Source organism: Trematomus bernacchii, unplaced genomic scaffold (genome assembly GCF_902827165.1).
Source record: "Trematomus bernacchii unplaced genomic scaffold, fTreBer1.1, whole genome shotgun sequence".
In the NCBI taxonomy this organism is placed as follows: domain Eukaryota; kingdom Metazoa; phylum Chordata; class Actinopteri; order Perciformes; family Nototheniidae; genus Trematomus; species Trematomus bernacchii.
The window spans coordinates 1,646,263-1,670,450 of record NW_022987723.1 but is presented as its reverse complement, the minus strand read 5'-3'; the positions used below and the strand labels follow the sequence as shown (position 1 = coordinate 1,670,450).

Below are 24,188 nucleotides of genomic sequence, written 5' to 3'. Positions count from 1 at the left end.
TTTTTAGAGATTTGGGTATGGAGGAAAAGAGAGAGGGTTGTGTTTTCTGACACTTGGTGAGTTCCCTGGAACACCGGGGACACATATTCATGTATAAAAGACGTACAAAAGTGCATTTTGCATGATAGGTCCCCTTTAAGTAACATTTTGAATGCAGGCGGTGTAACAGAGTATTTCTACAATGCGGTATGATTACTTTGTATAAGATCAGAGTACTTCTTCCCCCACTGGACAAAACAAAGGTCTTTATTGTTTGTGTTAGTGTATAAAAGGGGCATCAACACTATGTAGGAACGTATGTGCTTCTGTACGGGCGTGCACTCTAATATGCAACAGACATATCCAGAAACAAAGTCAGCCGGAGATAAAACCCAGACTTGCCTCGGAGCCAGAGACCTCGTGCCTCTTCTGGAAAACCCAGCGATACAGTAGCTACAGTTCTGCGGCTCAAAGCAAAAGAGCAGGAAAAGAAAAGGGAATAAAGAAAAAGCAATAATCTTTCTGTAAATGCCATCTCAGAGTTTTAAACACTCTACAAAGTCACCTCCAATTTAGATTAATAAAAGAGATTGCATGCGTCAGATCTTCCTAAGTAGCGGGACTTTTCGGAGCCAAACTTAATTTCCTCAGTTGGCAAACACCTCGGCAATGTGCGATACCTCAATTAGGACGGAGCAGATGTCAGCCAGTATGATTTGTGTGTACTTCTGGTTGTGTGTGTGTGTGTGTGCATTGGTCGGCGAAGTTGCTGTGGTGTACGGTGACATTTGACCCCATTATGTTCTAACTGAATGAAAGCAATATTCACTGATCTGTCAAATCTTCCCTCTCTTCTCTCTCTCTCTCTCTGCAGCTGCATTTCAGTCTCAATTAAAATGAAGTGCTGCAATTCTGAGCGTTGATTGATGTTGATTGAAACATGTAAAGGGCATCAAAGAGCAATGAGAGATAGTTTGTCAGCCCACACACACATACACACACATATGGCGCTATGTAAATTGTCTTCACTGTGTGTGTATACGTCAGTCAGCTTGTGCCCCAGTGTGCGTCCCTCTTCCACTCAGTATGCTAGAGGAGGAACACATCATTTACAAAATATAAGACATAATCTTGTCGAGATTAACGATCTGATTTTGATTAATGCCTAATGTTTCATTAACTCAACTTTAGGTCTACGGCTTGTCGGAGGTTCCCCTGCATAGCAAATAGGCTTCTTGCTCGGTGTCAGGTACAGCAGGGCGTGAGTGAGCATGCCGGGGAGGAAGTGGGACAGATACATTTCATATTAATCTCCTGGGATGAAACTTGTGGGCAAACAGACAGAATGAATCATTAATATTAGCCACAGATGAAAAATAACAACATAATAAATATCAGGACGTGTTTGTGTGCAGGTTTTGAGTCCGTGTGCTACTTCCTTTTTAAAACAAGTCTCTGATTCCCATGCATGTGAGCACTAAAATGCTGTGTCTAATATGATGCATATACAATAAAAGTGAGAGCGCTTCAGAGTGAGAATCCAAATGCCAGGCAGGGGAGATTATGCCAACACTGTGTATAGTATGCGTGAGCATGTGTGAGCGCATATTATGTCGGCGATTATACGCTCCTTTTTCTATCTAAGACATTTCTTTGAAGCTTAGGTTGGTGTACAAGACAAAGTAACCATGAAATTGACACCCAATCCTGTTGGCCGGTCCACATCCACATCCAAATGAACCACTTAAAAACACTCCTTGGCAAAGAATGTGAGCCTCTAGTAATAATTCATCAATATAAATTCTCTGCTTCTCAATATGTGTTATATTTCGGAGCCATGCAATGAAAGCCCACAGTGTCTAGAACATTTCCTTTCCCCCTCCTGTCTCTCAGCCCCTCCTCCCCCTGCTTCCTTCTCCCCGGCTGGCATGCCCTGTGCCGGTCTGATAACGTGATTTCACGCAAAAGTAAAATCCTCCTCGAGTCTGATGTATGCGTCTCTCACTCAATCCCCAACAACCCCAGACAAACCTCCTTCCGCTTCCTTCACCCCCTGCTTGACATTTGTAGGGCGGCTGCTCAAAGGGAAGGTGCTTTGTGGCAATGGCAGGTCGGTGTGTGTGGAAAAAGATGGAGAAGAAATCAATGTCTCCCGCAGGTGTGTCCCCATAGTTAAGAGAGACTGAGAGAGGGGAATGTCATTGGCAGGTGTACATGTGTCTCACGGGTAAAAGGGATCTTTGAAGGGTAGTGTAGCATTTGGGAGCATGTTTAATATCAGATTAGGCATCTGACAGACGAGGGAGGGAGGGAGAGTAAAAGGGAATGTGTGTGGGGGAAACTACACCCTTAAGAGAGATACCAAGTGAATGATTTCTTGAAAGATAGCCAAAAGATAAAATGACATTTACGGATCAGAACATCACACGTCTTCCATTTTTGAACATCAGCCAGCCAGCGTGTCCTTTCCTTGGGACTGATCTGTCACCCGAGCTGGGCCCCTGAGCTAAGCAAAAAACATGCAGATGGAAATAGTGTGCTCTCAAGTAGTACCTGCTTTTTCTGAATCCTAGAAAAAGTATTTTTGTCCCCGGAAAGAGCCATTTCAGAAAAGTTTCTTTCTTTGAAACTAGATTTTTTTCCAGTGAATATCAACTAACCGTGAACAAGCTTTGTCATATTCACCATACTTCTCATGAGGAACTTTCACACCCTTCCTCCATCCTTTTCCTAAAAAGCATCTCATACTGTACTCCTTCCATATTTTCCCAGCAGCAACCATGACATCACCCCCTGCTTCTCCAACCTTTAGGCTACTACTACCCCCACTTTCTCACGGAAGCATGAGCAAATCGATCCACATTGGAGTTTTATGGTAGCAGGACTTATATGGGGATCCTTTCAGAGAGTGTGAAATGTTTGAATGAAATACGAGAAACCTGGCACCACTGGTTCATTTTCTGTTTGGGGAAGTAACAAAACATGGAGTCATGGGAGAGTTAAAGGGACAATAGTTTAACATTTTCTACAAACTGTGTGCATGAAGCCACAGATGAGGATAAAATATCAGAGGGTGGAAAGCATGAGAGTCAAATGGCCTTTGGCTGCACCCACTAAAGCCCCGCTTCTGGCTTATCTGAAGCCATTTCAGACACATATTTATGGATAAAAACGGCCAAACGTCAACAGTGTCCTCATTTAAATCTTATAGTTAAATCTTTGAGTATGATACAATCAGGAGCTTTGTTTGATGGTTATAGGCAGGGGTGCACATAACTGGTACGCAGGTACGCATGCGCGGCAACAATCTGAAATGCGTACCGTCACTTGTGTCACAACCGACGTACCGACGTACTTGTGAAGCTTTTCCAGAAGGCGGTTAGATCACCGGACGACTGAGTCGGTCTCCGTGTGCACAGACAGGGCTGCTGTTAACGTCGGTCTGTACAGCAGCACTGCGCTAAAACAGCTGATCACAATGTTCACACGGTCTGTGGTCGCGAAGCTCTGTACTCCACTCCCATATGTGCTCAGAACAGTCTCATAATACACTCATGCACACAGAAGGATTCACACTTGTATTTCATGATCCACACTTGTGTTTTTCAATGCACACACAAATGTGTTCCGTTTCATATACATGTAAATAAAATCCAAATACAGAAAAAAGTTTTACATATGTATTTTTGATCCTCACATATTTGTTTTCCGTTTAAATCCCCTGAACCTGCAAACACAAACCGCTTTCTGTGCATGGATCGCTGTGCATTCGTGTGTGGGTTTTTTGAGACTCCCCTGACGGTCACCCGATTCGTACTTGTAATTTTTTCTATCTATAGCCAATCAGATGTCTCCTCAATTCTAAGCCAATCACATGAGCGCGCCCCCACGAGGGTAGATTTCTTGCGTTCATGTCACTTCATATACGCATTTTGCGTAGTCCGGAGCAGGGTTTCCGCGTACAGAATTGAATTTTACCGGACAAATTTGAAACTTACCGGTCATGTTTCAATAATAATAATAATAAGAATTGTGTAGCAGCGTTTCCGTTAGGTAATTACCGGACTATGACCGGATAATAACACGGGAGTAAGGATCATCTCTTTTCCTCTCTCCCTCCCTCTCTCCTGACAGCCCGTCAGTTTCTCATGCAGCTCGCTAAAACTTCACTCGCGTTTATGTCCATATCGATCAGATCCAGCTCTCCTGATCTGCCTTTATAGAGAGCACCGATCAAACTATTAAGAGTGAATATCGGCCGATAATGACCGGCGGGGCTCCCCCTGTTGACAGTTCACTGTCTAGCACTGGCTTCGTAGTGCACTGATCGATTAGGCTAAGCTAACCTGTAGCTGCTCCCTCCACACTCACAACAACTTCATACAGACATAAATAAAGCAGCTGTATTCGCCATACAGGAAACACACATTTAAAACAGTTTTGCCTGCCGTTTTTGTGTACACAAGCATTCATTAATGGTTCGGAAAGTGGCACTGTACCTTAATAATATAAAGGCTTGTATTTGCGTGCATTTCCTGCTCGGAAAGTGGCAATGTACTGAGAGTGGAGGTGTCCTGAGATTAGCGCCTGCAGGCAGGCTCCATGGACCTGTCAGCTCCGGACAGCGCAAAATGCGTACATGAAGCGCTACGTCATGAACGCAAGAAATCTACCCTCGTGGGGGCGCGCTCATGTGATTGGCTTAGAATTGAGGAGACATCTGATTGGCTATAGATAGAAAAAATTACAAGTACGAATCGGGTGACCGTCAGGGGAGTCTCAAAAAACCCACACACAAATGCACAGCGATCCATGCACAGAAAGCGGTTTGTGTTTGTAGGTGCAGCGGTTTTAAACGGAAAACAAATATGTGAGGATCAAAAATACATATGTAAAACTTTTTTCTGTATTTGGATTTTATTTACATGAATATGAAACGGAACACATTTGTGTGTGCATTGAAAAACACAAGTGTGAATCCTTTTGCGGATCATGAAATACAAGTGTGAATCCTTCTGTGTGCATGTGTGTATTATGAGACTGTTCTGAGCCCATACTCCCACTCCCACTCCCACCCCCCCTCCCCCCCGTTGACATTCGCGAAGCTCTGTACTCCACTACCACCCCCCCCCCCCGTTGACATTCGCGATACAGAGGGCTTCATGGGAACTTTGAGGGGAGCCAGAAGTTGGAGTACCAAACACTGACTCCAGGTACACATCTGAGTACCTCACTGAGAAAGTTGTGTGCACCCCTGGTTATAGGTACTGTAGAACAACAGACCACAGACACAGAGCTCATTATTCTTTGAGCAAAATAATATATTATTCGTTTTGTGCAATATGTTAGGACAGCAAAATTCATCTAAAGGTCACCAAATTGCATTTTGGACAGGTGCAATTTTCAAATCACAGGGAGCAAAGTGTTTGTTGAAATAAAATAATATTAATGTGTCAAAACACATTTTGAATGAAGCGTTATGGAGCTGCAGAGGTATCCTTGACAACCAATCATATTCTCCATGCCTAACAAAGCATATGTGTTTGATACAGTTTCTCTTGAAAAAAACAGGATAATTGAATATATTTTTTTACAAAGTATTCAATAATGATCAATCCCTCCAATATTGTGAATCATAAATTACAGTTGATCAGTCAAGACTCATCCCAATTTGTTATTTTTTACAATTTGTACAGCCCTAGTTAGTCTCACATTTAAAATGCCATGATTTAAGTATCTGTTTGCTAAGTATGTCCTACTGTTTGTATCAAATGTCATGGCGAACCATCCAATAGTTGTACAGGTATCACCAATGCCATTTGTATTCATCTGGGTAACATGTGACAGTAAAGAATGTCATGGCAATCTGTCCAATAATTGTTGAGATCCTCCAACCTAGGCCAACGTATATGTGCAGATATACAGACTTTATCCCATACAGTAGAGCCAAGCTGCAACCATGGCTTAAACACATTGTGAGTGAACGACCCAGAGTATCGATCATGAACCAGAGTGTCGATCATGAACAATTCATCATCAGCCTACAGCAGGCTGGAGGTCTGCTCAGATTTACTGAAGTTTTGAACCGTTCATCAAAGTAGTGAGAAAATATAACAAACCATCCTTGCAGGACAGGGAAAGACGGAGAGAGAAAACAGGGAGGAAAGTGTTGTTTTTATGCCAAGCACAACTGCAGATAATATCATTCATCAATCCTGCAATCATGATAAAACATTTCTGCATAAGTGAACGTCTGGCGGCTGGGTTTCACAAGCCACTGAGAAGGTGGCAGCCGACTAAAAATAGCCCTGCAGCAGGGTCTCATAAATGGGAAGGAGAAACAGTAAAGGGGAACGAAAAGAAAAACACGCACACAGCCAAGTGGTGATTTCATTTCCCTACCTGTCATAACGCGGCTAAATAACTCTGGTCAGGGTATTACAAGCGCCGCGCTCGCTGGCTCTGAACAGCAATCCCATGCAGGTGGAAAATGAGTAGGAGGAAAATAGAAGGGAATAAAAGCGATAAGGGGGAGAGAAACAAAAATGGAGAGAAGGGGAGATTGATAGACCAAGGAGCAGAGGGGGAGAAGAGGGAGAAGAAGGGGGAAAATAGGAAGAAAAACAAATGAGGAAATGGACAGGAACAGGAGAGAAATGGAGAAACAGAGAGAGGGGAAGACAAGTCTTAATGAGAAAAATAAATATGGAAATGGGACAAGTTATAAAAATGGGAGCAGGAGGCAGTCCTGCACTGGGCACTCTCTGACACCCACCAACAGACAGAGTGCATCCCAGTGAGTTACACAGATGGAATGACATACAGTACTCCTATAACTCTGTAACTGTCCTGGAACAAACACAGAGGCGACAGCTGACTTTCTGAAGCCAGAGATCTCTGGGCAAGGTTACAGTACATCCATAGCAAGTTCACACACACACACACACACACACACACACACACACACACACACACCACACACACACACACAGCACACACACACACACACACACACACACACACACACACACACACACACCACACACACACACACACACACACACACCACACACACACACACACACACACACACACACACACACACACACACACACCCACACACACACCACACACACACACACACACACACACACACACACACACACACACACACACACACACACAGTTAGTGATTCCAATCGGCACCATATTGCTCCGTGTGTGACAGACTGCAGTGGTCTCCTGCCAAAGGGAATATAGAGACTGTGTGTGAAGGTGGAAGAAAGGAGACAGGTTGAGGTGAAGAATAAAAGGTGTGGGAGGGGATACAGGAGAGAGGGAGAGGGACTGCCCAGCGAGAGACAATGGCCGAGAAAAGGAAATGTTTTGTATTTATGCCAAGACAGAGCCGGGACAGGACAGTGTTTGCTAAAAAATGACAGCATTAGAGTGGCAGCCATTAAAATGTGTGCACACAATGGGAAGCAGGTATTATACGTCAAGGTATCCCAGCCTTCCCGCCAGGATAAGGATGCATGATGAGTGTATTTAGGTTTCAAGGACACTTGATTGAAGTCGTAAAAATGAAAGATGACTTGTTGGAACGGAGTCACTGCGGAATCTCTCCCTCAACTTCTCCTTCCCTCCCTCCTTCCTTCCTGCCTCCATCCTTCTCTTTTTCTCCCTCTCTTTCCTCTGCGGACGCTTTATCCTGCCAAAACAGTGCCTTCGTCCCTAACCCACAGAGGAAGAGGCAGGGGTAATTGAAAAAGTTCTCACGCTGGGAGTTAAGTAAGGCAGATAAGGAGGGAAGTTGGATGTTAGCTGCACAACAAATATACAGGAAGAGTGTTTGCAGGGAGACCGAGGAGGAGGAGACTGAGGAAGAGAGACTGTTTCTGTCCCGAGCGAAAAAAAGAGAGTAAGCAGTAAATGGAGAGGTTGTGTGTGGTAACAGGGTGGGGGGGGGATAATGAAAGCTTTATCTTATCTACTTTAGCCATCGCTACTGTCCACTGGCTCAGAGTATAATCCCCACTTATGCAAATACATCCACATCTCTACTCCCATGTGGAAGCTCTAAAAACATTTTAACCAAGTGTGTTTTTGTGTGTAAATGTTTGTTTGTCTATGTGCGTTCGGCTCAGTGCTCCTCCAGGGTGAGTAGCTGTGTGTGCAGGAAAGAGCCAGCCTCCCCCCCCACCCCTCCCTCCAGCCATTCATCCACGCCTTGCTTCCCTTCATCCCTCATTCCCTCTCCCTGCCTTCACGCTTCCCTCCCTGCAGCTCTCCGTCCCCTTCTCTTTCCTTCCATCTCTCGTCCCTCCATCCCTCCCGCCTCTACCAGCCTCCCTGCCCACTTCTCTCCCCCCTCCTTTCCTCTTCCCTCCTTCTGTCACTGCCTTTGTCTTTTCACGGCCACCTCAAATGGCTTCAGATCAATCAAAGGCACTCAACAGAGTTTGTTAGCGAGCCACCGTAGTGGGAGAATGAAGCCGTGCACCCAGGGGTCCGCCGCCCCCATAATTAAATAGCTAGAGGACTGAATGCTTTCCTCCCGAGGACCTTCTGCACTCTTTGCTGACAATCTACCTCCAAGCGATTTGTGCCACTGCAAAACTAATCACTTAAGCTTGTGCAATCTCAGGCATGCTATAGAAAGACAACCGGCGATATTATTAGGCTTCGGAAAATACCCACTGTTAATAAATGCTCTCACAGAAGCAGCTGATGCTGATTTGAAAGCAGGGTTAACCCACTGGTTGCCTGAATGGATGAAGGTAGGCTGATGAAATCTACAGTCAATGGGACGGACAGGTCCGGGACCTGTCAATCACAAAGTGATTTACGAAGAGCAGGAGAATAAGTTGTGTGTGTTGCGATCAATATCTCATCCTTTAAGTGCCAGCACGGAATTACATCCGACCGGCTCTCCTTATGGTGAACCAGTGTTTAGTTCACTCACAGGGAAAGCATGCCGTTTGTTCATGCACAACTGGACCAGGAAAGGTTTGGGAATCTCTTGTTTTGGATTTCAAGGCCATAGTTTATAAAGTCGATAGCTTTTAAAAAAGAAAGTCTGGTGAACCAGCTCAGCCCTACTTGTCCAGCAACAAACAGAGGATCGACAACTCAGCAAATATCTGGTGTTGATGATGAGAGAATCATGTATCCTAAGAACAACACATGTGTCTCAGAAGATGGAGGAGATGAAAATACATTAAAACAAAAGAAATGTTGACCTACTTTCGTCAGGTGACCAATAAGAGATCTGAATGCTGATGTTGCTCAATGTGTAAATAGGTAGCAGCTTGGAAGAACATCTACCATAACAACTTTTTAACATAAGAACATTGTGATTTGGGTTTTGTAATGCTCTGGTGGCCCAATATAAATGAATGCAGCTAGAACTAAAGTCCTTCCAGATGTGATCCCCAATGGGTGACACTCATTGCTTGATAAATCAAAGTATTTCACCAACTAGATAACCCATTGAAGACATGACTGGAACACTTTCAAACACACACACACAGTTCCCCCACAAAGCATTCTTTCACATCCAACATTATAACAAAAGACACACATGCCCACAAACAGTAACATTGGCAGAGCTGCATTGCTGCTGGGAAAGCCTTGGCATTGGACATGTAGCCCAGCTCTGCTCCAGTCATCATCGTCTGATTGAAACTGACAAAGAATTGACAGAGAACTGGAATGGAGCCTCTGGGCACGTCCTAGTCTATCAGGCATCCTTTAATAACCACAGCTGACAGGCCTGCCAATGAATCCTGCAACTGTAATACGCTGCTATTTTGAAAATTAGCACTATTAAACAAAGTCTGTGAGTGAGTGACCGCCATAGGAATGTCCAAAACAATGATTGTTTGCTGAGTCATAAGCTCAGCTTTGTTTATGCCAAAAAACAAACAAACCAAAAAATAAATGGCACCATAACTGGATGATCATGCACACCAGTGGCCGGCTAAGAGGCAGTCCATAGGCTCCCAGTTTACGAACATGTAAAGCCTGTCTATTAAATCAGTTGGAGCAGAACATTTAACAAAAATAAAAGCACAAATTAATGTTAAACAAGTAATCCATCAAAGCATATCCTATTTTCTATTGCCAGCTAAAGAAATTGGGGATTGTTTTCCAACATTTAAAGTGGACCTATCATGCTATATTTGAATAATATAGTGTAGGACCATACCTATATAAGGCATATTTATACTTTTTTTTTTTTTAAATACCAAACAGATCATGCATTTTAGCCATGCCTCATTTTGCTCAATTTGACATTTTTTAGCTCTGGATTTGCAAGGGCAGATTCAGTGAGGTCAGCACCATCTACTGGCCTGGCATATGTACTACAGCGTCTCCAGCGCTTTCGAACGGCAATGGCCGTGGCTGTCTCCTCCTGATTGGTGGAGTTGGCCCAATAGCCGTAGCGCCACCGTCCTGACGTCAGGACAGTGTTCAAATCTGGATCAGTTTTTATCAGATCCGTTGCAGCCCCTTTTTTAGAGATTTGGGTATGGAGGAAAATAGAGAGGGTTGTGTTTTCTGACACTTGGTGAGTTCCCTGGAACACCGGGGACACATATTCATGTATAAAAGACGTACAAAAGTGCATTTTGCATGATTGGTCCCCTTTAAGCAAGTTTTTCCCTGTGTAATACATTTCTGATATGTTATATAACATTAATACTTTTTCACTTAGATTTTGTATTTTTTTCACCTTCAAGCATGCATTTGATTTATATTTACTGATAGACAACTGTATTCCAGCATGACTTGCCAGTGAGCCTTTTGCTCACAGACAGAGGTCTAAATTCTATTCCCTTCTACATGACATTTATCTACATCAAGCAAGTGCAAAGTGCAGTTTTTAAAGGCTGAATAACTTCAGTTTTAAACTTTACATTGAAAGGACAGCAAAAAAGGTTTTAGACTCTGTGCTGAATACTTTTTATAGCTTTAGACAGCTGGGTGAAGAAAGCCACCTGGGTGAGACTAAGAGTGCAGCTGTTTCTATGGTTTCTAATGCTGTTACATTATCACATGCTGTATGGAAACCATGTTACATAAGAAATTCAATTAAGGACATTCTTCTGCCGCATCTCGACCAAAATTGAGAGATCTCTTCTATAGTTCAATTTTATACCTGACAACTCTCTCTCGGCAGTCCGGCAGCGGGCAGCATGACAAATATATCTGCTGCTGGAGGGGACTTTTCAACCAAACCATTCCACCTCAACGCTTCAGAGCCTGTCCACTCTGCCAGTGTGTCATGACTGGAAAAATAAACAGAGGAAACACACCCTGACATCAACCTGACAAACCCTCGTGTTAGTGCACTCAACTGCTCGTACACTGACAAATAAACATTGCAACCCAGTCATTTTACCTTTTAAAATTATATGCCTGTCCCTTTCCTTAATTAAAAAAATCTGTTATTCTCGCTTCAGGTAGTTCAGAACTTATTGATTCTGCTTTACACCAGGAACACAACACTCATGTTTTTCATCCATTATTGCATCAATAACCCAAGAGCGCAACTACAAAGTTAAGTTGTTCAATACAGCACGGACTGGTTTTCTATCAGCCGTAAATGCATTATACTCTCCTGAGAAAAAAGTAATTTGTTTCTGTTTCATGCCATTCGTCACAGATGTCATCTTCTTTCCAAATAGTCCAGATCTCGGTCGTTGAATAAATCTCCAAAAGTGTTATAAATAATCGTAATTTCGCAGCGTTCTTGGTTTCTCCTTATAATAAAGCAGAGTAAATGGGGGATGGATGCGAGATATATGCAGGCTAACCTGAATTATAGTGAAATATTGCTCCGCTCTCTTGCGTGACTTGGCACCAGATAAGTGCGTCGGGAAGCTGCTTTAGCGCTATCTGCAGGACAGTCTGTCCTTTGTATGAAGGGCAATGAGAAGGGGAAATTGATCACATCCTGTTTCTCTCCGCTCTATCAAACTTCTTTACCCTTTATTTGTTTGTCTCTTCTTTTTTGTCTGTGTCACCATAACCGTGAGCTTTCATTTTGTGTCGCCTTGACCGATTCACCCATCCATTGCCTTCAATCATTTCCCTTCTTTAAATCTTACTCCCTGTGTCTCGTCGTGACTCTCCATCAGTGGAACCATGTCCCCAATTCTCCTTCCAGCCCATAAATAGTGTGTGTGCGTTAGATGTTATGCATATGAATATCACGTCGTCTTGTTTCCCCTGCACTCAGCCTGGGATATCACTCAGGATTTATCCGTTGTTCCGCTCTGCTCTGCTTTATGGAGGCAGCTCGAACACAGAGGTCAATTCAGAAAGAGAGATAGAGTGGGAGAAAGAGGGAGAGAAATATGGAAGAGAAACAAGACTTCCCAACAAAATGACAACTGCTTGTGTTTATGATGGATGCTGCAGGATACAATCTGCCTGTACGGTGTCGCACATGCTATGTGCGGTGAGGAAACAGAGCTGTGGGTGTCATATCTGAGTGTGTGTAGGTGTGAATTTCTAAGTGTTTTGGTCCGTGTGTGTGTGTGTGTGTGTGTGTGATTGTGTCCACAGCAATATATCCATGTAGTTTATGGCAGTTACAGGATAAGTTTGTGTTCCTGCATTGTGCCTTGTGAATTTATATTTGTTCACAAGGGTTTCAGTTGAGGGAGAAAGCAGGTAGCGAAGATTATTTTTGGTGCATTACAAATTAAGGTCCAGAAATCTAGGAATCATAGCAAAAAAGATACTCTGTATAATCATCATATTTTCTTATTTGTCAAAGTAATCCAGTAAAATGGTTTCAGTGTCTCTATAGGTATTGCGAACAGAAACTACTAAGACCCCATCGCATCATTATACTCACAGTTTACATCTACTGTTGGAACTGCCGTACAAAATATCTACCAATTCAAAGTAAGGCGAAAAATATTGATTTAGAGTGAAAAACCATTAATACACACTATTCTCCATTACTATACTTTCTTACATGTCATTAGACAGAGGGTGTTTGTCTGCAGGGGGTCTACAGTGTCAGACTCCGAAACCCCCGCAGTATAAATGATCTGTGGACGGCCATCAGTCAGCAGCACGCCGCAGAAGGTGGCAGCGTGTCTCCAAGCAAAGCCAGCCCTTTCTTTTAATGGAGTACTATAATAGCTCGAGTAGACCTATAATAATATTTTATGCTTGCGCAAAAAAGTTTAACTTTGAGCAAAGTAATCTTTTAGGAAATCGGTGACCCATGGACACAGGCAAAGAATTTGTTTGTCGCTGGAGCCTTTTTTACTTCAATTCTCTGCTTCTTGCTTTGGGTATAAAAACTCCCTGGTGGCCTGCCCTGTGTGTTTAAATCATTACATTGTCGTAAAAGCCAGAACAAACAGCATGGTGATTATTTAATTTCACATCCAACGAGCTGGCATCGAGCCAAATGTGTGAAAATGGCTGCATTTCTACACATGTACCTCATGTAAACGATGTATCGGTGTGCGTTGGTGTGTGAGTGCCACCGGTACACTGGTGTCTCCCTACAGCCTTTCCTCTGTGGGCAGGTGGTGTTGAAGCCCATCCAGATGGCTCTAAATCATCCCTGTTTTCTTGCCAACTCCCAACATAAATATCCCAGAAGTAACACAGAAGTTACCTTGGGGTTTACCATCTTTCAATCCTCCTGTCTGCGCATCGCTCGCCTCTCAAATGGCTTCATCTCTTGACGGCTTCTCGCTCCGTCAAATTTTCTTTGTCACTTCCTGGTCCAATTTCACTTCTTTTATCTCTTACTAGCTTGCACACTTTACTATGCTGTCTCTCTCAGTTTAATCTTCCTATTTTAAACTTTTCTGAATCGCTCTCTCAGTCATTCTGTTTCCCTCCAAGTGCTTTATCTTGCTTACTCTTTATCCTTTGCTACTTTTTACTTTGCCTTACCCCTTTCTTGTTGTTTTCCCCACTTTCTTGACGTCACCCGCGGGTCTTTGGCAAACCTGTCGCCTTGGCACTCATTCAACCGTGTCTCTTAGCCATCTGTCAGCATCTGTTTAATCTCACATCAGCACGTATCTCTCTCACCTTCTCCCACCTGTCTCGCCTCCTGTCTGCCTCTCCGTCTGCCCGTCTTTCACCTGTGACCTGTGGGAGCTTCTATAGGGCCCTGTATGTGTGTTGTCTCCAAGCCTGCCCTTATCACTAACGCCCACCTGGCCTAGATTTCTGGTGTTATGCCTCAGTTCCTACCTAAAGTACCACAATTACACACATTTCCACACATATACACACACAACTACTGCCCAGTCAATAGCAGTAGTTTCTGTAATAGTGTCTTTTTAAAAGTATTCCAAAGACAAAATGGGTCTTTTCATCAGTATGTTTGAAATAAGTTTGCTTATAGTCTTATATTAGGTGCAGTGTGTGCAAGTATCACAAAGAATGTACTGTATGTGTGTGTGCATTCACTTATCAGTATGGCTGTGTGCAGGTAGGTGTTTTTTCCAATCACAGATAGCAGGAAGTTATCACTCGCTAATCCTCTAATGAACTGGCAAAGTTTAGATAAAACTGCCTCCGTCAGACTCCCCAGTGGGAAGCCAAGCACAAGGCCCCGGCTGCCCGTCATCCCTCAACCATCACATCCTACCATCTTCCATCATCCCTTCTCCCATTCCCACAGCCTTCAATCTATCCCATTTTTACTTCTTCCACGCCCGATTCATAACTCCAATTCATCCTTGCTTCATTGCTCCTTCTCTATTTCCCCATATGTCTTACTTTCTTATTTCCAAGATCTTCTCCCATCGTTCCCTATAACTGTATACAATTCCTCCTTTCCTTCTCTATCCATTTTCCCACATTCTGTGTCAGATATCTTTCCGTCCTTTCTCGATACTGTTGGAATACTCCCATGTTTCCTAAATCTCTTCTTCCTTCTCTTATTCCCCCGTTCCTTCCTGATCCCTTCTTTTAGCATTCCCTACGAACTGATTCCTTCTTTCTTCCTTGATCCCTCATTCCCTCATTCCCTGATCTCTACATACCTCTCTCAATCCCTCCATTAACTCTCTATAATGACAACCACGTCTCCCTCTCTCCCCTATACAGTACGTGCACATTACATTCTGCCTCAAACCAGTGCTGGGATGCTTTATTTTTTAAGTATAGAGAAATATTATACTGGTGTTGAGCTGCTGGAAACATTTGCTTCACCAGAGGCAACAACACAAGCCAAACATTAGAACAGAAACTCAAATACCATACTGAGCAGCTCAAAGAAGCCCACAGTTCTTTTGGTAATACACACCACGCTGATTCTGCTCTGCTCAATTCATCTGGCTCAGTCAAGACAGTGCTGAACTGTCATCAAAATACTAATAAAGAAAGCGCTCTGAGCTGTTTGCATTAAGTGGCCGGCTTGTCTCAAACTGTCAGTTTGCCTGAGGCTCCGGCTTGGCAGAAAGTTTTGTCCCTCTCTTTTCAGTCTTATCCCACTGTGGTCGGGGCACAAATCCCCTCATCATCTCAAAGGAAACACTAAAGGCAGCAGAGCCTCGTAAAGCCTCATTAGGCTTAATAACCTTTAGTGAGCACACAGTCCACACAGAGTGAGTGTGTGTGTGTATGTGTGTGTGTGTGTGTGTTAGGGCTGCACGATTTAGGGAAATAATCTAATTGCGATTTTTCTGACAGATATTGCGATTGCGATTCGATTTGCGATATTTATTTTTAGGCGACCTAAAGGAAGTTTTTTGTAAAATGTGGCCATATCTCCGGCTAGGAAGGTCGTATCAACGCGCTCCCGTCTCTAGCACCCCCGCAGCCCGAGCTACGAGTGAAAGAACTAAACTTACATGAAACTTCCGTTGGGTTGCTTTAAAGTCAAGCTTCAGTTTAAGATTCACCCTGTAATAGATGTAGAACATGTGATGGAGCATTACTAACCTGACTCAGATGCTTTGTTTCACCAAACCATCTAGGAAAGCTCCATTGGAAGCCATTTGGAAAGGGCAGGCACTTTCAAAAATACTTGGCAGGTGATTGGATCAAAATGTTTATCACCTTCTATCATGGGCCACTTCTGATTGGTTAACAATGGCTGCTACATGTGGAGCACAGCACTTCTGATTGGTGTGGATGACTGACACACAAGAAGAAGAAAGAGAAAAAAAAAGAAATAAAAAAAAAAGATTGCAGGCTTTGCGATTCGATAATTGCATCATTTCAAGTGTGTGTGTGTGTGTGTGTGTGTGTGTGTGTGTGTGTGTGTGAGAGAGAGAGAGAGAGAGAGAGAGAGAGAGAGACATACATGCAGGTATAGATTGGTGTGGCTTGTGCATGTGCTTCTCTGCATACATTCGTAGATGGGTATGGGTGTGTGTGTGTGTGTGTGTGTGTGTGTGTGTGTGTGTGTGTGTGCGTGCGTGCGTGCGTGCGTGTGTGCATGTGTGTGTGTGTGAACGTGTTCAGTGTGCGTGTCTTCGGAGAGCAGGGCTAGCTCAGAGCCACAATGCGTCTTATTCAGCAGGGTCCCTGGATTAAAATGTAATTTCATTCAAAGTCGCAAATTGGGTTTTTTACTGTACTAATCTTCATTTTACAAAGCAGAATGAGGTATGTCATTAAAAATAAAAAGAAGTGACTTAATAATAAAAGAATGCAGGATGGATAGATTGCAGAGGGGGAAGTAGAACGATAAAGGTTACTCCGCATCAGAAACACTGAAAGAATCGTGACTAACACAACACATGCACGTATTTAAGTGGTGATTTGATTTTAGGGGAAAAGGTTGATGACAATGACATCTGCAGTTTAGTCATTCAGCTAATGCCATGATTCAGAGGGACTTGAGAAATAAACTAAATAGTTTCACATCAAATAGAGAGTAACAAGTGCAAGGTGCCAATAGGATGTAAACACATATGCCTTTGTATTGTATATGATCAAGGTCTGGTTAAAAGCCAAATCAGGTAAGAACTAGACTCTGAAAAACATGAAGGAAAGCTCTATAGAAATATATATGCATGGTATTTAAGAATCATACTCTTTGAAATACAGTCCCGTGCATTATGCTTTATGGATACATTTGCAGACAAAATGAGGGTCTGGGAGTAAAATGTCAGTGAGTGAGCTGCAGGAACAAAGCCTCCACTGTGGAGAAATGACAAATAATGAATTCACAGCATACCACCCCTCGCACCCAATCACATTCAGGAATCAGCAAAACCATTTTCTTCAGGCCTCCCTGCTAATACATTTCCGAAAATAGAAATCATGATCCACAATATCATTTTCTGTGATACTATCAGCGAATCGAAAATTGTTTGGTTAGACCCAATTGAAACAGGCATTGGAAATGTGCGGAGATTTCATACACGTCTTTTTCAATTAAGTCGGCAGGCAAACCATTTATTTCATTCCATAATGACTCCACAAGCACATCCTACATCATACTAGCAGAATACAAATGTTTAAACCCATATCATTCTTTTTTGGGGGTTACGAAAGGTTATTTGTGATTATTTTTTTAATTAAACATCAAATACCCTCAATTGAATTCCTTATCCATGTTCCATGAGAAGACACTGATGAACTAATCACCTGCCCAAATGTCCATAATGGCCCTGATGGGAGTTAGAAAGCCATTTACTTTTTCCTTCCCCCTCCTTCCGCCTGTCCCCCTTTCCCTTCTCCCATTCCCCATCCTCCCTGCTACAGATGAACAGGAGAGATTTACAGTTAGGGGTCACACACTGGTTCTAATTAGCTTAAGTAGGTTGGGAGGAATAAGCACTTCCTTGCATCACCAAGTCCCACAGCTCCTTCTGACTCAGCAGCGGGGCGCAGACGGACAACCAACCTCTGTCTCCGTCTGCCTTCCTGTCCTTCCGTCCGTCTGCGTCCTTTAGTGTCCCAAAATGTCCCCAGTATTGCAAAGCAGGAATGCGATAACTAAAATGAATTCACTCGTCATAATCGCAACCCTTTATGAAGCAGTGGGGTTTTTTTGGGGGGGAACTGAAAGGCAGTCTGGGAAACATCTATCATCACAACCTCCGGGATGTCACACTCGCTGTAAGACGCCCCCACTGATCGAGGCTGCTCTGAGCTAATTTCTTTGTTTTTGTCTTCTGATGAATCGTGAAATAAGGGAGAAATTAGCTGACAGTAAAGAAAAATAACCCAGAGCCAACGACTAATTAATTCTTGAAAGACTCGTCGCCACGTTCTTTGACCTTGAACAACCTCCAATATAATCACACTCAACAAGTCCCCTTTTATTTCTTCGTGGTGTACGATACATTATAAAGTTAGAAGGTAGCCTCCTGCTGCAGGTGTTTCTCTTCCTCTCTGTGTATCTACCTCTCTCTGATGTCTAGAGGGGGGAAACATTTACCTGAAAAAACATGGGCTCAGTTCCCAACACCCTGCAGAAATATCTCCACAATTCCAGACACTCCAGGGAGGAATACTCTCCAGAGACGAACAAAAAGACCGCCTTTATTTGGATCAATCTGTGACGGATCCGGCACATTTTTGGCAGGAGTGTTTGTTTTGTCTCTGCGTTTCTCCAGCCCTCCTTCCCCCTGTGAGGAGTGCTCCTCCCCAACTGATGCTCAAATGTAAATAGCATTTTTAATTAGAATGATATCTTCTGGTTGTGTGTTTCGCTATCAGCACAGATACATTTTCCGGTTTGTATACAGGGTAACAATTTGCTTTCCTGTTGACCCAGCCCACTCGTCTCTGCCCTCTCAGTTTGTTAGGAACATGTCCCACCCCCTACCAGCCTCCTTTTAGTCGATGTCTTCCATGGCTCTCCGTCTATTGACATGCACCCTGGAGTGTGAGAAATGGAAATGCATTGCCTTCACTGGCAATGTACTGAAAATCATATGGTTTGAAGGCTGCAGGACTCAAATGTTAGTAAATGCTGAAAAACGCCCCTCACTTGGGGAGGTCTTTAAATTGGAAATATCTAACAATAACAATTATATCTAAATGGGAAAGTGGTGCAAATCTTTAACTATCACACAATGGGAAAATACAATGTTTTGCTTATTATAGGACGATTAGACTAGATACATTTATTAACCAAGTAACAGTTTCAGTATTAAACGGTTTACCCAAGCAACCACATACACAGTTACAAGAACAGAAAGGAATCCTACTTGAGTTTTAGTTCATGAAAGTGTCAATTTAAGTTGCTTACTCCTTTCATTATTAAGGTTCTGAAAGGCTGACCTTCCTGCACTTTTTTCTTACACATTATACTGAGTTTTACATGTTTTAATCCTGAGTTTCTGTCCCTAGTATTTTATTCGTCTGCTACTCCTCATCGCAGCTGCCCTGCTTTCCCTCTACGGCTTACAAACAAACAGATGTTGCTGCTGCCTCACACCTGAACACGTCACCTTCTATGAAGCACGGAGGACTAGCCTGACACAGAAAAGAAACATCATGAATTTAATATTAGGCTGAAGAACATTTCTGTAGCATAAACAACAAACATTCAAAACACAACATCTGCTTGAAATGATTACTGAAACAGAGAGACACAGAGGAAGAGAGTGACGGTTGTTTCTCTTTTGCCCACTGACTGCTTGGCACAGTTTTGAAGAACTGAAAGGCAGAGGGAAAAAAGAAAGAGAAGAAGCCCTCTCTTCCTTCCCTGCCCACCCCTTCCTCCCCTCATCTCCCTTTCCTTCTGCTCTCTGTTGCTTATCTCCTTGCTTTGCCGACACATTCGTCAAGTGGTGTGACTTCTCATTCATGCAAGCTTTATTGAAATCGAATAAGCAATATATTGTTGACAAAGAGACGCGACAGGACAGAGATTTCAGACTTAAACTATGGATCGTTCCTCTCTCCTTCTCTCTCCTCCCTGCCTATGTGTTGGTGAAAGTGTGTGTGTGTGTGTGAGAAAAAAGGTGGAGAAGAAATCAATGTCTCTGGCAGGTGTGTCCCTGAGTGTGTGTTCAGTCTTAGCTACCTGTGTGAAAGTAAAGTTGAAGTCCTCTTTATTTGTCCTTATGTGTGTGTGGTGGTTGGCACTTTGTAAATATGTGTGTGTGGTGGTTGGCACTTTGTAAATATGTGTGTGTGGTGGTTGGCACTTTGTAAATGTGTGTGTGTGTGTGTGTGTGTGTGTGTGTGTGTGTGTGTGTGTGTGTGTGTGTGTGTGTGTGTGTGTGTGTGTGTGTGTGTGTGTGTGTGTGTGTGTGTGTGTGTGTGTGTGTGTGTGTGTGTGTGTGTGTGTGTGTGTGTGTGTGTGTGTGTGTGTGTGTGTGTGTGTGTGTGTGTGTGTGTGTGTGTGTGTGTGTGTGTGTGTGTGTGTGTGTGTGTGTGTGTGTGTGTGTGTGTGTGTGTCAGGGGGATGCAGTTGGCTGCTCAGTTGGATAGAGGCGGATATGACTGGAGTTGGATTGACTGACTGGCAAGCAGCTCGACTGCCGCTGGAAATACTAACACACACACACTTATTGCTTTCTTACAAATGTTCTCACATCGAGCAACAAGCCAAAAAAAATACATGTGACCATGCACAAATAGCACCAGCAGCGGGCCCCTCACCCCAGCATCCATCTATCAGTCTCTCAGCTGTTTGAATGATTCACTCAGAGAGGTGCCACAACACAGCCGTCTTCAATCAAACATGCACACACTCACATGCAGGCACATGCACAAATACACACTCTTGCTCATATGGAGTCTGTTAACCCACACATATACACAAGATGAGAGCTTTAAAAAAAAAAAAGCATTTCAGTTTAAACCTCTGCTGCTGGAGGGCTGGAGGGCAGTCCAATACTAAAGCAGAGCTATCAGATATTAAAGATGCATGTGAAGGGCCTGCAGGTCCACCAGCAGGGAGCTCAGCTGAGATCAATCTGCACATCAGACTTTACTGGGAGAAGACATTTAGCGGCTCCACTTAGTCTGAGACACTAAATGGTCCTTTAATGGTCCTTATTGTATTTGTATTATTGCTAATTGTATTATTAAAATGAATCTCAAGAATAATGGATCGTATTATCCCTGTCCCAATTATCTTTCTTTACGCTATTCCCTTGCCTTCAGCCTGACTTAAAATCGAGCTGGTGAGACCAGCTCAGCCACCAAAATCCTCGCCACAAGGCAGTGAGTCGGCAAAGGTTCCTCTGATAAAAGTCCAAAGGAAAATATGTTTGGCCAGAGGTTGGTGCTTATTAGAGAGCAGAACGCAAGAAAACAATGATAAAAACCCAAATAACCTTCTGTTATTATGTTTTATGTTCCTTTAAAAAATGACTGCTACAGGTGCAGCACAGCCAGCAACACACACCATCCATCCATACCTTAGTCACAAGCGGCTCTGTGTCCTCCAGGATGGATATGAAAGGGATCTCCAGGAAAGAGGAGAGGAACTCCACCTGGATCAGCTCCTCTCTGGAGCGGGGGAAGGCGAGCACGGCGGACACCCCCCTGACCACCAAGTCCTGGCAGGCGCTGCGGGACAGCGACTCCGGGTCGCCTCCCGCGGGCGTGCGAGCCACCACCTCCAGGCTCAGGTTGTAGGGCAGCAGAGGGGGTGTCTGGGAGGGTGTCGTGGAGGAGTCTGCCCCTCCACCCTGGTGCCGGAGGCTAGCCAGGGCGCGGTTGAGCGCGTTTTGTATCCGTGCCGGCTGCCGGGTGGGCAAGAGCGCACCGAGGCGCACGGTGTGTCCGATCCGGGCGAGGATGTGACACGTCTGCGGGTGCGGGAAGCAGGACTCCGGGGAGGAAGAGACCGTGAATAAAAGAAGCAGCAGGAGCGGTCTGGCGGAGAGGACAAGGAGAGGAAGTCTCCCGGGGGCGAGGCAGTAGGTCCAGAGTCCAGAGAGAGACACCATGCTGCAGCTCCGACACACAACACAGGAGGACTGGGCTCTGCTCGGCGGGAGATGGCATAGCTCCCTCTTTCTCCCGGCTCCACCGCTTTCCTCGGACTTGCTGGGTATTTTTCGTTGCCCCCTTTTTTTATTTCTTGATGCGCGCTGTCGACGGTGATTTGTCGGCGTTTTGACGTTTCGACTCTCACCTCTTCAAAGTTTTTTATGTCAACAGTAAAAGGCGCGCTGGTGGAGAGAGGAGAAATGAGCGCGCACAGCTTAGAGCGGTCGCCCCGCTTCTGTCAGTCTGGAGGAAGGCACACCAGCTGTGAGAGAGGGTGTGTGTGTGTGTGTGTGTGTGTGTGTGTGTGTGTGTGTGTGTGTGTGTGTGTGTGTGTGTGTACGTGCGTGCGTGTTCGTGCGTGCGTGTTCGTGCGTGCGTGTTCTTGCGCCTGCCGGCCAATAATCTAACCTCTCACGGAGCATGCCTCTTGTTGAATTTTAATGAAAATTCGTCGGGTAACATTTCCTTCCGCTTTATTCAGGTCCCAGGGAGAATTCGCCCGTAATGTGTTCATTCAGAAGTTAAACTACAACCAATCCCATTTTTTGTGAGATAGACAATCCAATATCGAAATGAGTTTGCTCCCTTTGGTTCAGAGTTGACTTGAGTTTTTCTGCATTTCAGTGGAGAGTATCTCTTAGCCATATCTCTATATCATTTCACTCATCCCTTACACTATACCCAATAACAGGTTTTCTATAACACACACATTTAGAGCATAATAAGTTAATTAATCAGTTTCAAAAATATTATTTTCCAGAAAAAGAAGAGATAATTGGATGATGTTAAAACTGCTGGTCGTTTGTTATGTGAGGTAATAGAACACTTTAAGCACCTTTGCAGATCACGATGTCCCTGCCAGGTTGGCCAACACAAAGCTAATAGCTTGCTGAAATCTCAATTTTCCTCTGAGATTGATCCCCTCTTCCTTCTTGCCGTCCAAGTAGAACATTATCCGTTGTGTAACCACATCTTTTCAGCACAATGCTATAAATGAAATCTTCTAAATTTGCCTTCATGCAAGGGACAGCACTCTTCATTCATTCTGCACTCACTTCTCTTTCCTCTGATCTAATTTGTCATCGTCAGAGCAGAACATTGAGTAAATCTTCATGTCCAGCAGAGATCTGGGCAGTGGCGTGTGGCTCCTGGGGGCCCTCGCATTCTCTTTTTCTGATAATTCCTTGTTTTTCAGACTCCACTGATCCTTCAAATCGTCTTTCTCTTTATGTTTTCCTTCCCCTGCTGTGCTTCTACTTCATCACTCTCCTCGGCGAAGCTGCAGGGCCATTTCAGAATGGAGTCTGACTTGAAAAGGTTTCTCTGACCTGCAGATAAAAGGTACCACTGCCTCTATCTTCCACACACACACACACACACACACTAACACACAGGCTGAGGATCAACAAGTCATTTCACAGCCTGCTGGGTGACCCGTGTGATGCCGCTGCGGTTTCCCAACAAATCTGATCCAGTTGGGCACAAAGTGTTTACCTACCTTCCCTATCACTACCTTCTCCTCATGCTCCACTTGCTCCACATAGAGAAAAGATGAAACCCAACACCGTGGGCTTTGTTCTGCTGCAGAAACCAGAAACATTAAACTTGCATGGCTCCTTACACACTCTCCCTCAGGTACCTGTTGAAGCTGGGCATGTACAAGTGCAATCTAAGTGCTTCCAAAGCTATTCCTCTCTGTATCCATGTTGCAAAATGGGATGATTATTGGGTCAAGTCGAGTTCATTGCATGTGCCTTGCAAATCATGTTAAAGTGGCTGAATGTGCCAGGCTAAAAAGGCTATTTTCTATGATCAAGATGTCAAATGTTATCCACTAACACCAGTTATTACCCATAATCTAATGCTACTATAGTTCTCTTCCTACTTTGTATCATACTTGGCGTCACTTTACGTTATTATATACATCTACCGTGTTATTTGATGTCACGTTGATTTAAAAAAGAGCTCAGATTTGTTAGTTTGCTGTAATGTTGTAAAAGGGATGATTACAGTATTTGTTAAGCTGAATATATTGTCACTTTAAGTGCGATACATCAAACTAAAGCGCTTAAAGGGGACCTATCATGCAAAATGCACTTTTGTACATCTTTTATACATGAATATGTGTCCCCGGTGTTCCAGGGAACTCACCAAGTGTCAGAAAACACAACCCTCTCTATTTTCCTCCATACCCAAATCTCTAAAAAAAGGGGCTGCAACGGATCTGATAAAAACTGATCCAGATTTGAACACTGTCCTGACGTCAGGACGGTGGCGCTACGGCTATTGGGCCAACTCCA

At 43.8% G+C, this 24,188-nt stretch overlaps 1 protein-coding gene across 2 annotated transcripts in view; it reads right to left on the bottom strand.

Moving 5' to 3' along the window:
- Window positions 1-22,063, bottom strand: part of grin3ba (glutamate receptor, ionotropic, N-methyl-D-aspartate 3Ba) — a 78,355-nt gene extending 56,292 nt beyond the window's left edge. For both annotated transcript variants that reach the window (XM_034144365.1, XM_034144368.1), the window contains exon 1: window positions 21,312-22,063. In XM_034144365.1, coding sequence (XP_034000256.1) covers window positions 21,312-21,845 — 534 coding nt within the window. In that variant the 5' untranslated portion in view covers window positions 21,846-22,063. The remainder of the gene's footprint in view (window positions 1-21,311) is intronic.
- Between the last annotated feature and the right edge of the window lie 2,125 nt (window positions 22,064-24,188).